The sequence below is a fragment of the Ruditapes philippinarum genome, unplaced genomic scaffold, assembly GCF_026571515.1.
Source record: "Ruditapes philippinarum isolate M1 unplaced genomic scaffold, ASM2657151v2 ctg13553_1_1_1_1, whole genome shotgun sequence".
In the NCBI taxonomy this organism is placed as follows: Eukaryota; Metazoa; Mollusca; class Bivalvia; order Venerida; family Veneridae; genus Ruditapes; species Ruditapes philippinarum.
Window position 1 is genome coordinate 1 of NW_026857361.1, and position 20,458 is coordinate 20,458.

General features: G+C 35.6%; 1 protein-coding gene across 3 annotated transcripts in view; it reads right to left on the reverse strand.

The window, feature by feature from the left end:
* Positions 1 to 3,394: 3,394 nt before the first annotated feature.
* The window catches only part of LOC132749504 (cytochrome P450 2C31-like), a 39,820-nt gene continuing 22,756 nt past the window's right edge, over positions 3,395 to 20,458 (reverse strand). Inside the window, exons 2-6 of one of the 3 annotated variants that reach the window (XM_060739296.1) lie at positions 20,137 to 20,346; positions 16,619 to 16,757; positions 13,163 to 13,428; positions 7,155 to 7,282; positions 3,395 to 3,842 (exon numbers count right to left, since the gene is read on the reverse strand). In XM_060739296.1, the coding sequence (XP_060595279.1) occupies positions 3,626 to 3,842; positions 7,155 to 7,282; positions 13,163 to 13,428; positions 16,619 to 16,757; positions 20,137 to 20,346 (960 nt within the window). In that variant the 3' untranslated portion in view covers positions 3,395 to 3,625. The remainder of the gene's footprint in view (positions 3,843 to 7,154; positions 7,283 to 13,162; positions 13,429 to 16,618; positions 16,758 to 20,136; positions 20,347 to 20,458) is intronic. The other 2 variants (XM_060739294.1, XM_060739295.1) reach the window with 2 other exon arrangements.

The window sequence follows — 20,458 nt, forward strand, 5'->3', positions numbered from 1 at the left end:
TGAATAATGATAATAATTAATAAATGCTTTGCTCATGAAAAGTATGATAATACATTGTGAAGTATTCAACGGACAAGTAATTTACCTGACATCGTTTTGGGTTTTTGAAGTCTTTGCTATTTAACCATGTGCATAATTCAATATCTAGACAACTATAGGGAATATGATAAAATTACTTGTGTGTATCAACGTACTTCAAGTATGTCAAGTGACATTATGGGTTTTATTCCGTACATACTTGTACTTGTGGAGAAATATGTTGCTTATGGGGTGCAAATACGTTGTTTAGGTCAAAGAAGAACGGAAAAAAATGTCGGCTAAAAAACAACGTCCATTAGCGCCATGTTTAATTGGCATTTTAGGCCCACTATTCCCCCAAAATGCTTTTAATTTTAATTTCTCAAATGCTTTTTTATATTTTTGGTGTCCACTTATAGTTTCCATTGTGTCGATTTATTGATTAATAAATGATCAATTAAATTTATTACATGACTCAACAAAATAAAAATGCCCACGATGTTATAAGGATTTCAAAACAAGCGCTTTTATATGCATTATTTAATAATTATATCAAGGATACTGAAAAGAGATAACTAATTTATCGTGGCGTTGACTATATTCAGAATATATTAGAACCTTTATGTCCATTTTGTCTATCAACAGAACGTATTTAATGTCCTGGCTAGACAATATAATCAATCAAATAAGAAAATATTTAAAGATTATTTACCCCCGTCTTTGCATATGTGCGACGAATAGATTGGCAAATCATCACAATTTCTTTTTAAAAAAAGTCAACTTAATATTTACAGTTAGTTATAGAACTGTGATTTGGATAATTGAAAAGTAATTGGTTGAAAGCAAAAGTATATACACAATGATGATGTAATTATAGAAAAAAACATGTTTTCCAATGATATATTCTCACTGTTAGTTTAACGTTTACAAGTTTTCCAGTTTGATTTAAATATGATTAATATGATTAATGTGATTTTACAGATAACAAGAGCCATGTCAACATGGCCATCCCCTGCCGAATGTGTTTGCTCATTGGAAGAATGTATATGTAGTAGAACAGAATAATTTCATTTAAAGAGGTCTTTTGGTAATGAAAACTGATGGCTATAGTGATTACAGATTTGAAAACCTATGTGAATACTGATGGCTGAATAACAAAGGGCAATAACTTAAAAATAATGCAGGGTAGGTTATCATTCTTGTGTGCTGCATCCCCTCTCAGTAAAATCTATCCACCTATGAAGTTTCAAGTTGATACCTCAAATACTTTTTGAGAACAAAATTGAATTGAAATATCAAGTATGAAAAAATAACAAAAGGCAATAAATCAAAAATTATGAAAGGTAGAGTTATCATTCTTGTGCAGTGCACACCTCTGAGTGAGATCTATGCACCTATGAAGTTTCATTTTGATATCTCAAAGGCTTTTTGTGTTATGCTCTGGGAAAAATTAATTTTGAAAAATAATAAAGGGCAATAACTCAAAAATAATGCAGGGTAGAGTTATCATTCTTAAGCACTGCACTCCTCCTCAATGAGATCCATCCACCTTTGAAGTTTCAAGTTGATACCCTCAAAACTTTTTGAGATAAGCTCTGGACAAAATAGCATGGAAAAAAAAACAAAGGGCAATAACTCAAAATTGTATAGGAAAGAGTTATCATTCTTGCGCACAACATTCCTCCTCAATAAGATCTATCCACCTATGACATTTCATGTTGATATCTCAAACACTTTTTGAGTAATGCTCCACTCAGGTAAAAAATTAGGTATGAAAAATAACAAAGGGTAATAACTCAAAAATTATGAAAGGTAGAGTTATCATTTATGTGCACTGCACACCTCCTGAGTGAGATCTATGCACCTATGAAGTTTCATGTTAATATCTCATAGGCTTTTGGAGTTATGCTCTGGACAAAAATCAATTTTGAAAAATAACAAAGGACAATAACTCAAAAATCATGCAAGGTAGAGTTATCATTCTTGTGCACTGCACTCCTCCTCAATGAGGTCTATCCACCTATGAAGTTTCAAGTTGATAACTCAAATACTTTTAGAGATATGCTCCGGACAAAAATGTCGGACGGAAGGACGGACGGACGGAAGGTCGGACGGACGGACGGAGACTATTTCTATATCCTCCGCCGAAAATTTTCGGCGGGGGATAATAAATCTGAATTAAATAATGTATATAAATTTTGACTGCTAGATGCCTGTGATGATCTCATTGCCTGCTAGATGCATGTGATGATCTCATTGACTGCTAGATGCCTATGATAATATCATTGACTGCTAGATGCCTGTGATGATCTCATTGACTGCTAGATGCCTGTGATGATCTCATTGACTGCTAGATGCCTGTGATAATATCATTGACTGCTAGATGCCTGTGATGATCTCATTGACTGCTAGATGCCTGTGATGATCTCATTGACTGCTAGATGCCTGTGATAATATCATTGACTGCTAGATGCCTGTGATGATCTCATTGACTGCTAGATGCCTGTGATGATCTCATTGACTGCTAGATGCCTGTGATGATCTCATTGACTGCTAGATGACTATGATAATATCATTGACTGCTAGATGCCTGTGATGATCTCATTGACTGCTAGATGCCTGTGATAATATCATTGACTGCTAGATGCCTGTGATAATCTCATTGACTGCTAGATGCCTGTGATAATCTCATTGACTGCTAGATGCTGTGATGATCGCATTGACTGCTAGATGCTGTGATAATATCATTGACTGCTAGATGCCTGTGATGATCTCATTGACTGCTAGATGCCTGTGATGATCTCATTGACTGCTAGATGCATGTGATAATATCATTGACTGCTAGATGCCTGTGATGATCTCATTGACTGCTAGATGCCTGGATCTCATTGACTGCGAGATGCCTGTGATGATCACTTTGACTGCTAGATGCATGTGATGATCTCATTGGCTGCTAGATGCCTGTGATGATCTCATTGACTACTAGATGCCTGTTGATGATCTCATTGACTGCTAGATGCCTGTGATGATCTCATTGACTGCTAGAATGCCTGTGATGATCTCATTGACTGCTAGATGCCTGTGATGATCTCGTTGACTGCTAGATGCCTGTGATGATCTCATTGACTGCTAGATGCCTGTGATGATCTCATTGACTGCTAGATGCCTGTGATGATCTCGTTGACTGCTAGATGCCTGTGATGATCTCGTTGACTGCTAGATGCCTGTGATGATCTCATTGACTGCTAGATGCCTGTGATGATCTCATTGACTGCTAGATGCCTGGATCTCATTGACTGCAAGATGCCTGTGATGATCACTTTTGACTGCTAGATGCATGTGATGATCTCATTGGCTGCTAGATGCCTGTGATGATCTCATTGACTACTAGATGCTGTGATGATCTCATTGACTGCTAGATGCCTGTGATGATCTCATTGACTGCTAGATGCCTGTGATGATCTCGTTGACTGCTAGATGCCTGTGATGATCTCATTGACTGCTAGATGCCTGTGATGATCTCGTTGACTGCTAGATGCACGTGATAATATCATTGACTGCTAGACGACTGTGATTAATCTCATTTATCTTGAGATTACACATCATACTAGAATCTTTCCTCAAAACGTCCGTAGAAAGGTTTCGGGCGTAAGGTTACCTTGTTTTCAAAATTTGTTTGGTCTCTAGGATCACAAGACATTGTACCACCTGGCGGAGACACACATTTCCAACGTCTGAATATTGACGACAAATGCATGAACAAAATTGATGAGGATAAATGACTCCCTAGACATTTTCGGGAACCAGAGCCAAAAGGAATCAAACTAAAATAAAAGACAATATAACGGTAACTTAAATGTAATGGACTTTGATTTACACTTAACGTAATTCATTTGTTAAAAATTTCTTGAAATGTAGAAGCCACTTAATATTGTACTTTGTGAGCGTTTTGTGCTACTTTTACACGTCTTATACAGAAAATCAGTTCTATATCAACCCACGTTACCAACAGCTAAACACGTTGGTTTAACCATATGTATCATTAGTACAAGAAAAGAGGAACAAGAAATGTCGAACGACACATATGGCCCCTTTTTAGCCCTTGATTCATACTATTGGAAACTACCTTATAGACATATGCCATTGATTGGTAAATGGAAGTGTCCAGTTATAGAAAAAATAATTAATAACAAGATATGTTTGTAAAACATGTATGCCCCCTATTGGCAGCCAATTAGTCATGTGGCCAGGTAATTGTGCCCGACTTTTGAACTAGTGACCAAAATATTCGATAAGGGCTATTTTGAAATGTGTATACGAAAGTTTTTAGTTTAATAAACAAGAGGGCCAAGTTGGCCCTAGATTGCTCACCTGACCCATCGAACTCATCCGATCTGTTACCTAGACAAGCATTCTGACCAAGTGTCATGACAGGTAAGTCAAAAATGTGACCACTAGAGTGTTAACAAGGATTATCCATAACTGATCAGTGTGACCTAGTTTTTGACCCCAGGTGACCCATATTCAAACTTGACCTAGAAATCATCAAAGCAGACTTCCAAACCAATTTCAAGGATATTTTGATCAAAACAGTAGCCACTAGAGTGTTAACAAGATTTTTATATTTTTAGCTCCTGTGACCTAGTTTTTCATCCGAGATGACCCATGTTCAAACTCATTCGAGCAATTACCTAAACAAGCATCCTGACCAAGTTAGTCAAAATGTGACCACTAGAGTGTTAACAAGGTTTTTCTATTTTTAGCTCCTGTGACCGAGTTTTACATCCGAGATGACCCATGTTCGAACTCATCTGAGCTATTACCTATATAAGCATCCTGACCAAGTTTGATGATAATTCAGTAAAAATTGTGACCACTAGAGTGTTAACAAGGTTTTTCTATTTTTAAGTTTGATGATAATGGAGTCAAAAATGTGACCACTTAAGTGTTAAAAATGTTTTTCTATTTTTAGCTCCTGTGACATAGTTTTCCATCCGAGATGACCCATGTTCGAACTCATCCGAGCAATTACCTTGAAAAGCATTCTGACTAAGTTTGATGATAATTGAGTCAAAAATGTGACTACTAGAGTGTTAATAAGGTTTTTCTTTTTTAGCTCCTGTGACCTAGTTTTTCATACGAGATGACCCATGTTCAAACTCATTCAAGCAATTACCTAAACAAGCATCCTGACAAAGTTAGTCAAAATGTGACCACTACAGTGTTAACAAGGTTTTTCTATTTCTAGCTCCTGTGACCGAGTTTTACATCCGAGATGACCCATGTTCGAACTCATCTGAGCTATTACCTATATAAGCATCCTGACAAAGTTTGATGATGATTGAGGCAAAAATTTGACCGCTGGAGTGTTAACGAACAAGTGTGGACGGGTGTGGACGGACGACGGACGAAAGACAACGGACATTCAACAAACCTTAAAGCTTACCCTGAGCAAGCTCAGGTGAGCTAAAAATATCAACCAAGGCAACTTGAGTTGTTGAGTTATTGGTCAGAAACCTTTTTGACGTACAAGGTCAATGCTACTCTTAAATCAGTAGGGGTTATTTACTGGCCAAGACCAATGCACCTGTGAAGTTTGAGTGTAAAGGGCCCATGAGTTTTCGACATATTGATCAGAAACTCCTTTTACCCATTAGGTCAGTGTGATCTTGACTTCTGACCCTTGACCCCAAAACATCCATTGAGGTCATCTACTGACCAAAAGCAATGCATTTGTGAAGTTAAAATGTCAACGTCCATGGGTTGTTGAGTTAATGATAGGAAACTGTTTGACATGGTTTATGTGACCTTAATCATTGACCCCCTGACCCTAAAATCAATAGGGGTTATCTACTGGCCAAGACCAATGCACCTGTGCAGTTTGAGGGCCAAGGGCCGATGTGTTATCAAGTTATTGATCGGAAGCCGTTTTTACCTTCAAGGTCAATGTGACCTTGACTCCTTGACCTCGAAATCAATAGGGGTCATCATTAGGCCAAGGCCAATGTACCTATGCAGTTTGAAGACTAACAACTTAATGGTTGTCTTAATTGATCAGTAACCGTTTTTACCTACAAGATCAATGTGACCTTGACCTTTGACTCCTCGGCCCAAAAATCAATAGGGGTCATGGTCTAGTCATAATCCCCATACTAATTTCCTAGGCCTAAGCGGTCTTAAGTTATTGATCGGAAACCATTTGGCCAACGGACCGACTGACAGACAAATGCAGAGCAATATACCCCCACTTGTTTGAAGGGGGCGGGGGCATAATTAGAAAATGAGCTAGCTTTACCTTTATCTTTGAACTAGAGAACCAAAAATCAATAGGGTCATCTGCTGCATATGACAAATCAATAAGTGATAAATGAAGACTTTGCGATAGTTTTCAAGGGAGACCATTCTGACATTTAAAGCCCTGTGACCTTAACCTTTGAACCCAAAATCAATCAGGGTCATTTAACAATTATGAAAAATCAGTATGTGAAATATAAAGACTTTGTGATAAACATTTTTTCAGATAATGAGCGGAAACAATGTGGTCTACAGATGGACAGATAGACAGAAAAACGGATCCTTAAATCGACAGGGGTCATGTATTAGTTATAACAAACCAGTATATGAAATATAAAGACTAAGTGTTAAATAGTTTTCAAGATAATTGGCGGAAACAATTCTGACATTTAAGGCCCCTGTGACCTTGACCTTTGAATTAGTGATCGCAATATCAATAGGGGTCATTTACTGTATATGACTAAGCCGTATGTGAAATTTGAAGACTGTGATAAATAATTTTCAAAATAATGAGCGGAAACTATTCTGGCATTTAAGGTCACTGTGACATTTACCTTTGACCTAGTGACCCAAAAGAAACACCCATCTACCACTTATGACAAATCGGTTTGTGAAATATGAAGACTTTGTGATAAAAAAAATTAAGATAATAGCGGAAACCGACATTATCAAAACAATATACCCCCTTTCTTCGAAGGTGGGGAAGGTGGGGTGCATAATAACAACATATAATACGTTATTATCTGTGATACCAACTAGGGTACTTTCAAAATGTAAAAACATCTTTAAGGATGAAATTAGTTTATCTTGATGCTGATAAAAATACTAAATATCTATTTTACTTTTTTCTGTACACATGGTTCTTGTTTATTAGTTTTCCATCCTCCTCAAGCCATCTTTCCGGTCTAAATTTCCATGGATCTTCGAATATAGTTTCATTATGATGAATGAACCATATATTTCCAAGTATCTTAAAGAGAAAACGGATTCCCTAAAGTACGCCAAAAACGACAAAATTGATACTGTTGCAGGTTCGGTTTGATTAAGCCTGTTGATGGACAGTACTGGAAAGTGTAAGTTACTGTCCACGCCCCCTAGCACCGGCTCAAGCAGAATTCAAGATTTAAACATGAAAAGGTGAAATTTTGAATTTTTATAATTTTAATATTATATAATTAAGAAAATTAAAATCGAAAAAAAAATAAAACTGCCACGGCACTGCTGGGGTGAATACGTAAACCATTTAAAAACAGAAATTTTGGGTGATTTAGGCTCAAGGACAACCCCCCTCCCAATTGGGGGGTGTAAGCTAGTGTTTTTTAAGTTTGTTTCTTCTTTTTTTAGGGGAAAATTTAAAGTGATTTCCCTTTGATTACTGACCTAAAAAAAACTCCCACTGCATTTTTTAATATTCCCACCCCCCCCCACATTATGCAGCTTTGCCTGGGGTTTTTTATGATGAAAAAAATGAGAACTTTTTATGCTTCAAATGTAAAAAATGTCAAAATAAATACACTGGGGGACGCTTTGACGCAGCTTTTGTAGTAAAACCCCCGGGGCTTGCCCATTGAACAGCCCCCAAAAAAATCAAAAGTTTTAAATCTAATAGCCACCCACCCTAAATAAAATATGAAGACTGTTGACCAAAGCATTCTTAAGCAATTGAGGTGACAAGCTTTTTTAACTAAAGGCCCCTGTGATATTGACCTTTGTCCCAGTGATTTCAAAATAAAAAATGATCATGATAAACATTCATGCCAAATATGAAGACTGCGAGTCAAAGAATTCATAAGTAATTTGACGGATAAGCTTTTTTAGTCAAGGTCCTTCTGACCTTGACCTTTGACCAAGTGACATCAAAATCAATAGGGGTCGTCTAGTAGCCATAACCAACCTCAATACCAAATATAAAGACTGTTGACTAAAGCATTCTTAAGCAATTGAGCGGACAAGCTTTTTGAACTTAAGGCCCTAGTGACATTGACCTTTTGACCCAGTAAGCTCAAAATCAACATGGGTTACCAAATGGTCATGACCAACCTCCGAGCCAAATATGAAGACTGGTGACGTCTAAAGCAATAGGGTTAATCTACTAATTATGACTAACCTCCGTGCCAAATATGAAGACTGTATGTCAAAGGATTCTTAAGTTACTGGACGGACAAGCTTTTTTAGTCAAGGCTTCTGTGACCTTGACCTTTGACCTGGTGACCTCAAAATCAATAGGGTTCATCTGCTAATTATGACTAATCTCCATGTCAAATATGAAGACGTTGGGTCAAAGGATTCTCAAGTTAGTTGGTGGACAAGCTTTTTTTTAGTAAAGGCCCCTTTGTTCTTGACATTTGACCTGGTGACCTCAAAATCAATATAGGTCATTTAATGATCATGACTAACCTCAATGCCATATATGAAGACTATGGGTCAAAGGATTCTTAAGTTTTTGGACGGACAAGCTTTTTTTAGTCAAGGCCACTGTGATTTGACTTTTAACCTGATGACCTCAAAATCAATAGGAGTCATCTAATAATCATGACTAATCTAAATACCAAATATGAAGACTGTGGGTCCAAGGAATCTTAAGTTATTTGGCGGACAAGGAAAAACCGACGGACGCCCGACGACGGGCGGACAAGCTGATTCAAGTATACCCCCTTATAACTGTGTTGTGCGGCGGTATAAAAATGATTTTTGATTTCCAAGTACGAAAATTATGGGTATGCCCGTTCTTGGTGTCAAAATTTTCCACCGGGTAATATCGTCAGTTACCGCAATAAAGCCCGAAAATAATTAATCAGCGAGGTGCGAAAGACAGGACCGTCATGACATGTACATTTTAGCCAGGTATTTACACTTGAAATGTATAAAAAGAGCCATCAGTGATGACATGTGTCGCCTCATGATAGCCAATTGCATGTCGCAGCTACGGTGTAGGAGAGCTCTGTAGGAGCACGTTTTTCTCGGAGCACATTTGTCTTACGTAAGACCAATGCGGTCGCATTTGTCCCACACGAGACAAATGGGACCTCAAATGTCTACCCCAAAAAACTCATTTGTGTGACAAATGTGCTCCGATCAAGTTTTTTAAGGGACAAGAAAGCACATTTGTCTCATGTGTTTTTAAGGGACAAGAAAGCACATTTTGTCTCATGTCATTTTTTATGAATTATTTGTCACATTATTCACACGGCAGAAATTCTTTTTTAGAATCGAGGTTCGCCGTTTTACCTCATGTCAAGTGTAATGATCAATAGGTTTGCTCATGCTTTCTTTATGAAAACCTAAAGTGAACTATAATCATAATATCTCTAATTCAAGTAATTGATTGGCTTAACCTGAAGGCGTACAGTGAAACAAACTAAATCCCGTTCACAATGGTACAATGGTGACAGCCCGGTGGCACGATGTTACGTTGATGAAAACGCGATGGTGCGATGGTGAAAACATAATGGTACGAACGTGAAACAACAACTGTACGATGGTGAAACAACGATTGTACGATGGTGAAACAACGAAGGTTCGATGATGAAAACATGATGATACTATGGTGAAAGACGATGTTACGATTGCGAAAATACGATGGTACGATATGATGAAACTGCGATGGCATGATGATGAAAACGCGATATTATTTTCTCTATCGTGTCATCGCATCATCGTGCTTTAATCATCGTACCATCTCAATTTCACCTTTGTTCCAGTGCGCATAGCTGTTCAAGGAGTCAAAAATGTTACTTATGTCTAAACGGAACACCGTAATCGGTTGATATTGAATGATACAATATTGTGACTCGTTTCGCATCTCGGCGAAATCTCGCTTCGCATCTCGACGCAAAACAAGAAATTGATTCCAGGTCATATACCGCTAATTAGTATTCCCTTTATAGTCTTCATAAAATCACTTAAAGGCCCATTATGCCTGAGAAATGCTTTTATTTGTATTCCTTAAAAGCTTTGAATTTTTGGTATACTTTTATAGCTCCAAAAAGTTACTCATTGGCTAATTACCTAAAGCATTTTTCATCTGCTGCTTTTTTGCAGTTTGTACAGTTGAAGTGATTTAGAATTTTATATTGAAGTCAAAATACTACATTGTTTATATTTTGCTACTTTTATGACGCATTATTTCATATATATCGCGAATTTCTTTAGATTACAAGCATCTAACTTCCTCAGCAATCTTTATTTGAATATTAGTAAATTCATACTTGCTCTATCTAAAGAAGTAAAAATTTATTCATTTCTGAAATTTCGTGGTACCGGATACTTCGACATTGCGAGATCTCGTGTTACAATATCGTGCCTCGCTTCGTGTCTCATCGGAATGACGCGTCTCGCACGATTCTGAGTGGTCCGATATTCCATAATTATGGCATTACCCGGATTATTTTAGGAACTCATATACATGTTGTAAGTGCTTTTTCAATGGCGGATCTGAAAGCCGCAATTCTTGGAAAATGACGATTTTTACATACATATATTTCTGATGAAAACAAAATACATGTGTAATGGTCTTCTTATTTTCTTCCATAGATCATTTAAGGGCCTCCGTGGCCGATTGATTTAAAAAAAACAACAACACTTGTCCCTAACCGCTGTAGGTTGGCATCGAACTATTCATCGAATTTTGCGAGGATCCCGGTCAGTGTCCAAATGCGGAATACATATCCGCGATCGCACGTCATAGCTATCGCGAGCGCACGTAATAGTATCGCGTGACCACGTGAAAGCTATCGTGTGCGCACGTAATAAATAAGAAAATTGTATGTCCACTTTATGCCACCGTAGATACTACCTTGTTTTTTTTAAGAATATTTCTAGTGCCATAAATCATTTATAAAACTTAAAGCATTGAAAATAAACGTATCACAATTGATAACGATAACAATAGACTTGCTGCATATGTGTTTAGGTTCTGGATGCTGCACTTGTAGAAATTTTCATTGTGACATGCAGAACAGGGATATTCTTTAATTTAATTATATGACTCCTATGCAGAGGCAGGAAGTTTTTGACTGACCGGAAGTGACCTAAAAACGGTTTTATAAATACAGAAAACACAGAACAATGGCTGGTTGCCGGTAAACGGACGGGCATAATTATTACCTTTTAAGAATTTTATGGAAAAATGTGAGACAAATGTGCTTCGAATGCCCTTTCTATTGTGTGTCGAACACATCTGTCTCATTTCCAATTTGTCGCAAATATGAATGTTTACGAACACATCGGTCACACTTCGTGAGACAAATGTGCTCCGAGACAAATGTGCTCCTACAGAGCTCAAAAACATTAACAGGGCAAAATACATTTTTTATTCAAGACCCATAACTCGGCTGAAAATCCTTCAACCAAAAAAACCCTTGACTCTATGCAAGTACTTGAGCTACCGATCAATCCTGTAAAGTTTCATTAAAATTGCATAAGTGGTATAAGAGGATTAGTCCGGACAATTTAAAAAATTAAAATCATTAAAGGAACATTACTCTGATAATAATCATTACATCGAAATATGATGATTAGATGCACAACTAGACATAATATTGATCTTTCTGTTAGGTTTTGATAAGAATGCACCAGTAGTTTCTGAAGAATAGTCCAAAAAAGTAGCTGGCAACACAAACAAGCTCAGCCAAAAATCATTCAAACAAAAGAATTGTGAATCATGCACAAGTACTTGACCTGCCATTCAATCCTGTAAAGTTTTATTGAAATTGCATAAGTGGTATGAGAGGAGTAATCCGAACAAACTTGATTAAAATACCCTTTTCATTCAAAGGCTATAATTGGTCCAAAAATCATTCAAGCGTAAAACCCGTGTAATATGCGCAGGTACTTGACCTACACATCATCCTGTAAAATTTCATTGAAATTGCATCAGTGGAATAAGAAGAGTAGACCGGGCAAACTTTAAAAAATAAAAATAATTAAAGGGTCATAACTCTGACAAAAATCATTGAACCATAAAAAACCAATAATATATATTATTCCTGTAAAGTTTGGATGATATTTCACCAGTAGTTTTTGAGAATTAGTTCGGACATGCATTCGAGTATCTGGCAATACACCAACAAAACTTTTTTATTCAAGGGCCATAACTCGGCCAAAAATTATTCAACAGGAAAACAAGGACTTGGCTAAAGATCAAGCGTGTTAACTTTTATTAAAATTGCATAAGTGGTATAATAGTAGTAGTCCGGACAAACTTTAAAAATAAATATTATTCAAGGCCCATGACGCTAACAAAAAAAACAACAATAAACCGGAAAATGCTGACGATATGCAAAACTAGACTTGGTATTCAGTTTTGATGAAATTGCACCAGTAGTTTATGAGGAGAATTCCAGACAAGTTTTGTGACGGAAGGACAAAAAGACGACAGATAAGTGATCCCTATATGTCGCCACTACTCCGTACAGGCGACTCAAAGAGAAACCAAATGGGTCGAGCACACATGCAAACAACTGGATTTTACAGACTTCTGAATGGCCTTGTGCTCCAAGACTGACATCAGACACTAAGTCCTATGTGCCTGTATCTTAAGAAAGAGTCTACATGTAGAAGGTAATTCCTAAATCGGAAATGTTCTCCCGCAACAGTTGCGAGGTACCCGTTCCGCTTTATGTTAGATTATGCGGAACGGAACCCGGAGAATACTTCTGAAAGGAATTACCTCCTGAAAATATCGTCTACATGTAAATATTTGTAATTGCAGATGTATTTATACATGCATGTAGAAACATAATTAAACGATTTCCTCATTTTGTCTAATTTCTATAGGGTCAAACCACTAACTTTCAAAAGACAAGTTCATAAATAAAAACATGAAGTAACAATAAATAATGTAACTTACTATACTGTCTTTTGGTAAATCGTACCCTTCAAAGTTTAAGTCAACTCCACAAAATCTAGCATCTAGAAAAGGAACAACTGGTAGATAACGATGAACTTCTAGCTCAACCGCCTCAGTAAATGGACACTGAGATTTATCACTCAGTTTTACATCCCTTTTATGCCCTACAACTCGCTCTAGTTCTTCAAACATTTTGTCTTGATATTCTGGATGATTTAGCAGACAGAGAAGCGCATTTGACAGGAAAGTCCACCATGCTACCAAACCTGTTGATATTTTAAAGTTTGAACAGCAAAGTCGGGTATCAAATTTCTACCACAACCACGGCAATGTATGGACATCTTACAAGACATTGGGACAGATATAGAAATGATGTTGGCTCTAGGACAGATTCAAATTTACAGGGCTGGGAATCAAAACTGCGTCGTATCCTACAAAATGTAAACAAACGCCGCCATCTTGGAACGAAAAACGTATGTTTTTGTTTATAACTCTTTTTGTTGGAAATGACTGAAAACAAGATATATGTATTAACACGCTACACTATTTTCCGCTTCGTTCGGTATATGTTGCTTGCACAACTATTTTGTAAAACAAAAGTTATAGCGAACTTGCAACTCGAAGCGAGGCAGAATTTTTATGAAAATGTGTGGATACGACGCAGTTCATATTTCTTTATCTATCGTTTTTTCCTTCAAATCAATTATATATTTGTTTCAGAGTTCACCATAAACTTCGAAATATAATTTTGCATCATTTACTAAAATTTTATTAAAAAGAGATGTTTATTTTCTAAGAAAATAATGATTTTTACGAAATGATACGACGCAGTTGAAAATAAAATATGATACGACGCAGTTGTATTTTTGGCAGTCTTTTCAACAGGGATAAGTTTGGCAATATATTTCTATTTTATGGAATAATCACTTGCGCTAGATAAAAACCCAGATCATTTGCGGTGTAAAGCAATGTTCTGTTGATTATTTAGAATACAATGTGTCATATCCAATATAACGTTTAATTTGAAAGTTTACATTGCGGAAGCTACTTTTCAGTTAAACATGAACATGTTACCTTATTGATCATAATATCTAAAATAATTTCTTATGTTTTCCTGTATGTTCAATATTATCCCTAATTTTTTCGCAAAAAAATGTAGAAATCTATTAACTTAAATTCATTTTGGCTAGCTACGCTCTAAGTTAACTGTGGTTCTGCATGTTCTGGGTATTGACTGCTTTTTTGTGGTTTCTTTTCAAACTTTCACTCTACACATTAGCTTTACTAGGGGCGAGGACCTCAGGTGCGCCTCTGTGCATTATTTCAGGCAAAATGTTGTACCTGCAGGTAACCGTCGACATTTTGAAACTAGCTTGATAGGTTTTCCACACAAAAGAATAAAAAGTCCCTGGTGGTTTTCGAATTCATAGCAGTTCAGTTCAAGTGATTTGAATTCAGTAAACATAAACAGCTCGGCCTCGGTCGGACACACCTGTCTGATTTGTTTTTTCAACAAAATTTGTTAACGTCATCTGTACAAATAAGCAGCTTTTTTTTATTAACTTCTGACGTGAAGTTTTAAGATTAAAAATAATTGAAATAATTATAAAGAGAATAAAATTTAAATTTCTTATTTCGGTATTAATAGCAGAGAAATTTTAAATGTAAACAGGGGGTAATCCTCTGTGAAGTCATTTTCTGAAAACTTTTGTTTAAGTTTTCAGGCAATTCATTATCAAATAAAAATCACACTTTAGTATGAAGGTATGTTAAGATGTCATGTCTCTAGTCTGTTGAAAATTCGATACGATAATCTGACATTTTCTGTTCAATATTGTGAAAACTTAATAATTCTTCAATACTGTTGAAAGATCATGTCTGCCTATATCTGTATCAAATTTATCGGTGCATTGCGTAAAATACCTTTGCAAAACGGACACCTTTTTTACAAAATAATTTGTAGTTGTATCATATGTAACTCGATTTTGAAAAGTTTTTTGATGGAGAAGAATGATACTCAAGTGCAAGTATAGAAATACATTCCGAAGACATTTCCTCATCGGCGATAAAGAAACGCAGGGGTAAAGTTCCGCGGCGCTGAACATAAAATGACTAAACGGAACGCATAAACTACTTGCAAAAATATATTGTAGCTTAACCATTTATAATATTATTTTAAAAATTTAATGTCCAATTTCAAATAATAAAGCTCATCTGTCCTCGTCAATTATTAAGAAAATGAATACAATAAAATTGGCACGTAAAAGACAAAAGTAATAACGGAATTGACGGAAATTATTGCTCATTACAAGTAACAACGGTAGGCATGCAATTTGCGCATTCCCGATAGCGAGAGACCTTTTCAAAATTTGTAATTTTTTCTCCTTTTTTTTAAGAAAAAAGTCATTCCTGATTAATACAGGGTCCAGTGGTGGAGGTTACACTGGAATATTGAATTTTGTATCAAAAATAGTAATCATTCCCATTTCGAACTCACGTGAACAAGTTTATTAGCATGCTAAGGCAACAGTAGAACACGTTGTCATATGGGTGTGCGATCACGTGTTTCAATGTATATTGCATTTGATACAGCTTTTCGGAATTTGTAGATGATTATGATTAGTACTAAAATGCGACCGAAAAATGCATCCTTAATAGAATTGTATTACATTTTCATTTTTATGAAACCAATTAGTGACCTCTGCTTTTGACTTAAGTTGTAAACAAGAAATGTTGTAGGACGTTATTGGCATACCTAGCACATAATTTAAATAGTTTAACAAATATTCAGCCTGCAATGAAAATACAACTGCGTCGTATCATATTTTATTTTCAACTGCGTCGTATCATTTCGTAAAAATCATTATTTTCTTGGAAAATAAACATCTCTTTTAAGTGAAAGTTTAGTAAATGATGCAAAATTATGTTTTGACGTTTATGGTGAACTCTGAAAACGAGTATATAATTGATTTGAAGGAAAAACGATAGATAAAGCAATATGAACTGCGTCGTATCCACACATTTTCATAAAAATTCTGCCTCGCTTCGAGTTGCAAGTTCGCTATAACTTTTGTTTTACAAAATAGTTGTGCAAGCAACATATACCGAACGAAGCGGAAAATAGTGTAGCGTGTTAATACATATATCTTGTTTTCAGTCATTTCCAACAAAAAGAGTTATAAACAAAAACATACATTTTTCGCTCCAAGATGGCGGCGTTTGTTTACATTTTGTAGGATACGACGCAGTTTTGATTCCCAGCCCTGATTTAGGACACTATGCTATATGATATTTTAATTTTCCCAATACAATGGAATTGTTATAGCACTAGTGTAAATAGGTAATTGTCAAAATTCAATCATTAAGACAATATTTATATATGAAGCAATAGCATTATTTTGACAATGAAACAGTCAACACTATTTTTAATATCTTTGTTGGCATAACCTGTCCTACCTGCTTCCATTACTTCTAATACTTGATAAAATATTTTATCGTCGGTGAGAAGTGGTTCCCGGCCAGCTTTTATGTCTTCCATTTGTTCTTGCAGGGACTGATCCACTATTCCTCTGACAACACCGGGTACAATTTTTTCCTACAACGTGGTAATATTATTTACATTCAGTAACACGTTACTTGATGAGATAATAAATAAAGCTTTGATGAGATAATAAATAATCCATTATGTGGTTATTCACACTAAAATCAGTCTGCATTTTTCAGTTTCTCAGTTAAAGCTGCATTAAATAAATATTTTAAAAATATTTTGTCGTCGGCCTAAAAATCAAGCATTCTATAGTTTTATTAACACGTTTAACAGTATTGTTGTAAATCTCATCAAATATTGTTCATAAATTAGGATTTTAAACGGAAACCCCCACGGTAACACTAAAGTTCGTATATAGGAACTCGAGAACGGGACCGCAGATTGCGGCGCATATTTTCCATCGTGTAACGGTTTTTAAAAACGTTTCTGCTACATCTGAATATCTTTAAGTACTATCCGAGCATATGGCCTCAAACAATATATTATCACTTGAACCCAATCTGTTACTTTTAAAACTGGTCAAATTTTACGGTATTATAAAAAAAGACAAGGAGTGACATCCGCCATTTGCCGCAACGTTCGGCATGAGTTTTCCCCCTTTGGCTACACTTGATTACTATTTTTTCAGAATTTTGTTCCCGTTATCGTTGTCAACTATCAGTATCGTAACGGTTTATTGTTTACACGTGTTGACATGCACTAGTGTTTGACATGTATAGTCGGCATTATAACGGGCGTATTCGTGTTATGATTTGTTTACATGGAGAAAACAGACACTTTAGTAATATGGTCTAATAGATTTTGCCTAACTGAAAAATAGGAATATTAAAACATGATCCATAGATAAATATTCAAAAGAGAACTACAAAAATTAAAACAAAAATCAAGCATATCAAGGGGGGTAACTTACGCCGAACTTTGCGGCAAATGGCGGATGTCACTCCTTTTCTTTTTTCAATATACCGTAAATTTGACTGATTTTTAAATTAGCAGATTATATTAAATTGAGATAAGATTATTAAAGACCATCCGCTCGTATAATATAAAAAGATATTCAAAGGTCGGACAAACAATATGTAAAGCTGGTACGGATTCGGATTTATGCGCCGCAATATGCGGTCCTGTTCCAGAGTTCCTTTGATTTTAACATGCAAATGAAGCCTATTATGAGCTGTGTATACATGCGCTACGTCACAGTTTAATAGTTCCTATCCGGAACACAGCAAATATGATATTTTCTTGTGCAAACACACTTTTACCGTTTTAGCTTCACGGTGCACTAAGTCTGGGGTTCAGAAAAAGTAATCATCTCGTAAATAGATTAAATTGGTATGAAAACATCCGTTACAATGCGGGAAATATACCGTTAAATTAGGACTACTACTTTAGTCATGTTTGTTGTACGGATGATCCGAAGGCGGAGTTTCTCATGCAAACATAAATAGTACTTCCCATTTCGCCACAATGAGGTTACCCTTTTTTAGTCCTAATTATAAGACCTATACGTAACCTATTTCATATTTATCATTCATTAATCTGATATTTTACATTTTTCATGTTCCATGTTACGTTAGGTCTTAACAGATCTTTGCAAAATCGTGTAGCAAAAAAATTGACATTAGACATCGATTTAGATCTAATGCATTTAAACAATTAAAACAGCGTGTATTTACATAAATTTTGACCTATATATGACCAAAACTAAAAATTAAATACCTTTTAACAAAATAATTGAACTGTCACATCCGAAAAGTCATGATTAAATCCTCTCATCTAATTAAATTTCTTGTACAGCCGATATACAAATGGCCGCCATACAGTGCGCGAAATCTGATTGGCTTATTCAAATGCAAGCGTTTAAATGAGTCCAGAAGTTTCTAACGGAATATTTTTTCAACGAAATAATTGCCCATGCACCGTCAGTGTGTTCGAATATATTTTTCCGTTCAAAAAATTGGAATCAATCTGTAAAACGCTTTACTTAACCAGTATGGCCGATGAGCGAAATAGACTGATATTTATATTTTATTTTTAATTGATAAGTACATTGTTTGAAAGTTTTTGTTAATGATAGACCATGCAATTGAAAGAACAGAAGATAAGCTTTTGAATAAAGCTTGAAAGGCAAGTCAACAGACATTTTTTTTAATTTTTCAAAATGCTACGCGTTTATGAGCAATAACTATTAGACGTCAGACTTGACCAACATAAAACTATAACAAGCCTGTAACGTCTAATATATTGGACTACCTTTTTTATGCCTTTAAAACTCATTTTAGTTGTCTGGAAACTAAAATAATACCTGGTATCGATATGAAACCCAATTTAATAATGCAATGTCGCTACTTAGATTTTTATGAAATTTATTAATTGTAGCTTTAAGTTTATTTTCATCACATAACATACAGAATATGTTTAATTGCATATACTAATAGCGGGTAATGTTTTGAGTAGATTTTTGATGCAATAAGAGCAATCAGTGATCATATGTGTCGCCTCATGAAACCAGCTGCTACTGTATAACAGGAAACACACACAATATTAACAGAACAAAACGCGCGTTTAAACAAGGGCCATAACTCAGCAAAAAATCATTTAACATTAAAAACCGTGGAATATGCGCAAGTACTTGAGCTTCCAATAATCCCTGTAAAGTTTTATTGAAATTGCAAAAAAAATCATTGTCCAAAAAATGCCGATAATAATGCCAAAAACTAGACTTTGTATATCATTCCTGTTAAGTTTGAATGAAATTATACCAGTAGTTTTTGAGGAGTATTCCAGATAAGCTACTGTGTATGACAACACAAAGAATAACATCTTTTTATTCAATGCCATTGGCCATAACTCGGGCAAATATCATTGAAGCGGAAACCTCTGTAATATACTTGGGCTATATTTGTAAATCCTGTTGTTTCATTGAAATTGAATGAATGGTATAAGAGAAGTTGTCCGGACAAACTTTATTACAACGTTTTTTATTCAATAACCTTAACTCGGCCAAAAGTCATTCAAGGGGAAAACTCGTGTAACATGCTCTAGTGCTAGAGCTATCAATCAATCCTGTAAGGTTTCATTGAAATTGCATCAGTTGCATAAGAGGAGAAGTCCGGACTCACTTTAAAGATAAAAATCATTAAAGGGAGATAACTTTGACAAAAATCATTGAACCAATACATTCAGATATAATGTACAATTAGGCTTGGTACTGATCATTCCTGTAAAGTTTGGATGAAATTGCACCGGTAGTTTTTGAGGAGTTGTCCGGACAAGTTTTGTGACGGATGGACATACAGACAGACGACGGAGAAGTGATCCCTATATACCACCACTACTCTCTAGGGGCGACACAAATATTGATTATATACTATCGTTCTTGTATACCATAAGATAACTTTATAATATAAACAATTCTGAAATTCTTTACCTTCTGTTGTTTAACATACACATTCATTATGGCGTACTTTATTGCGGAAGCTCGTTGAAACTTAACGTTATATGTTGGTGTAAAAATGCGTAAGCAGGGGTATGCCTGTACTGCGTCATTCACGTCGGATGATGGCAAAAGGTAATCCGTAATATCCATAAACTCTGCCACCAATTTTGGATCACGCTCATTAAAATCATTGCCAATCAACTTAAAACAAACAAACAAATTGCTGAGAACAATCGTAAAATAATTACTCCGACTACTACTGATATAAACATACTGATTTAATCATCATAATTCATTTTTTTGTTGCAAAAAG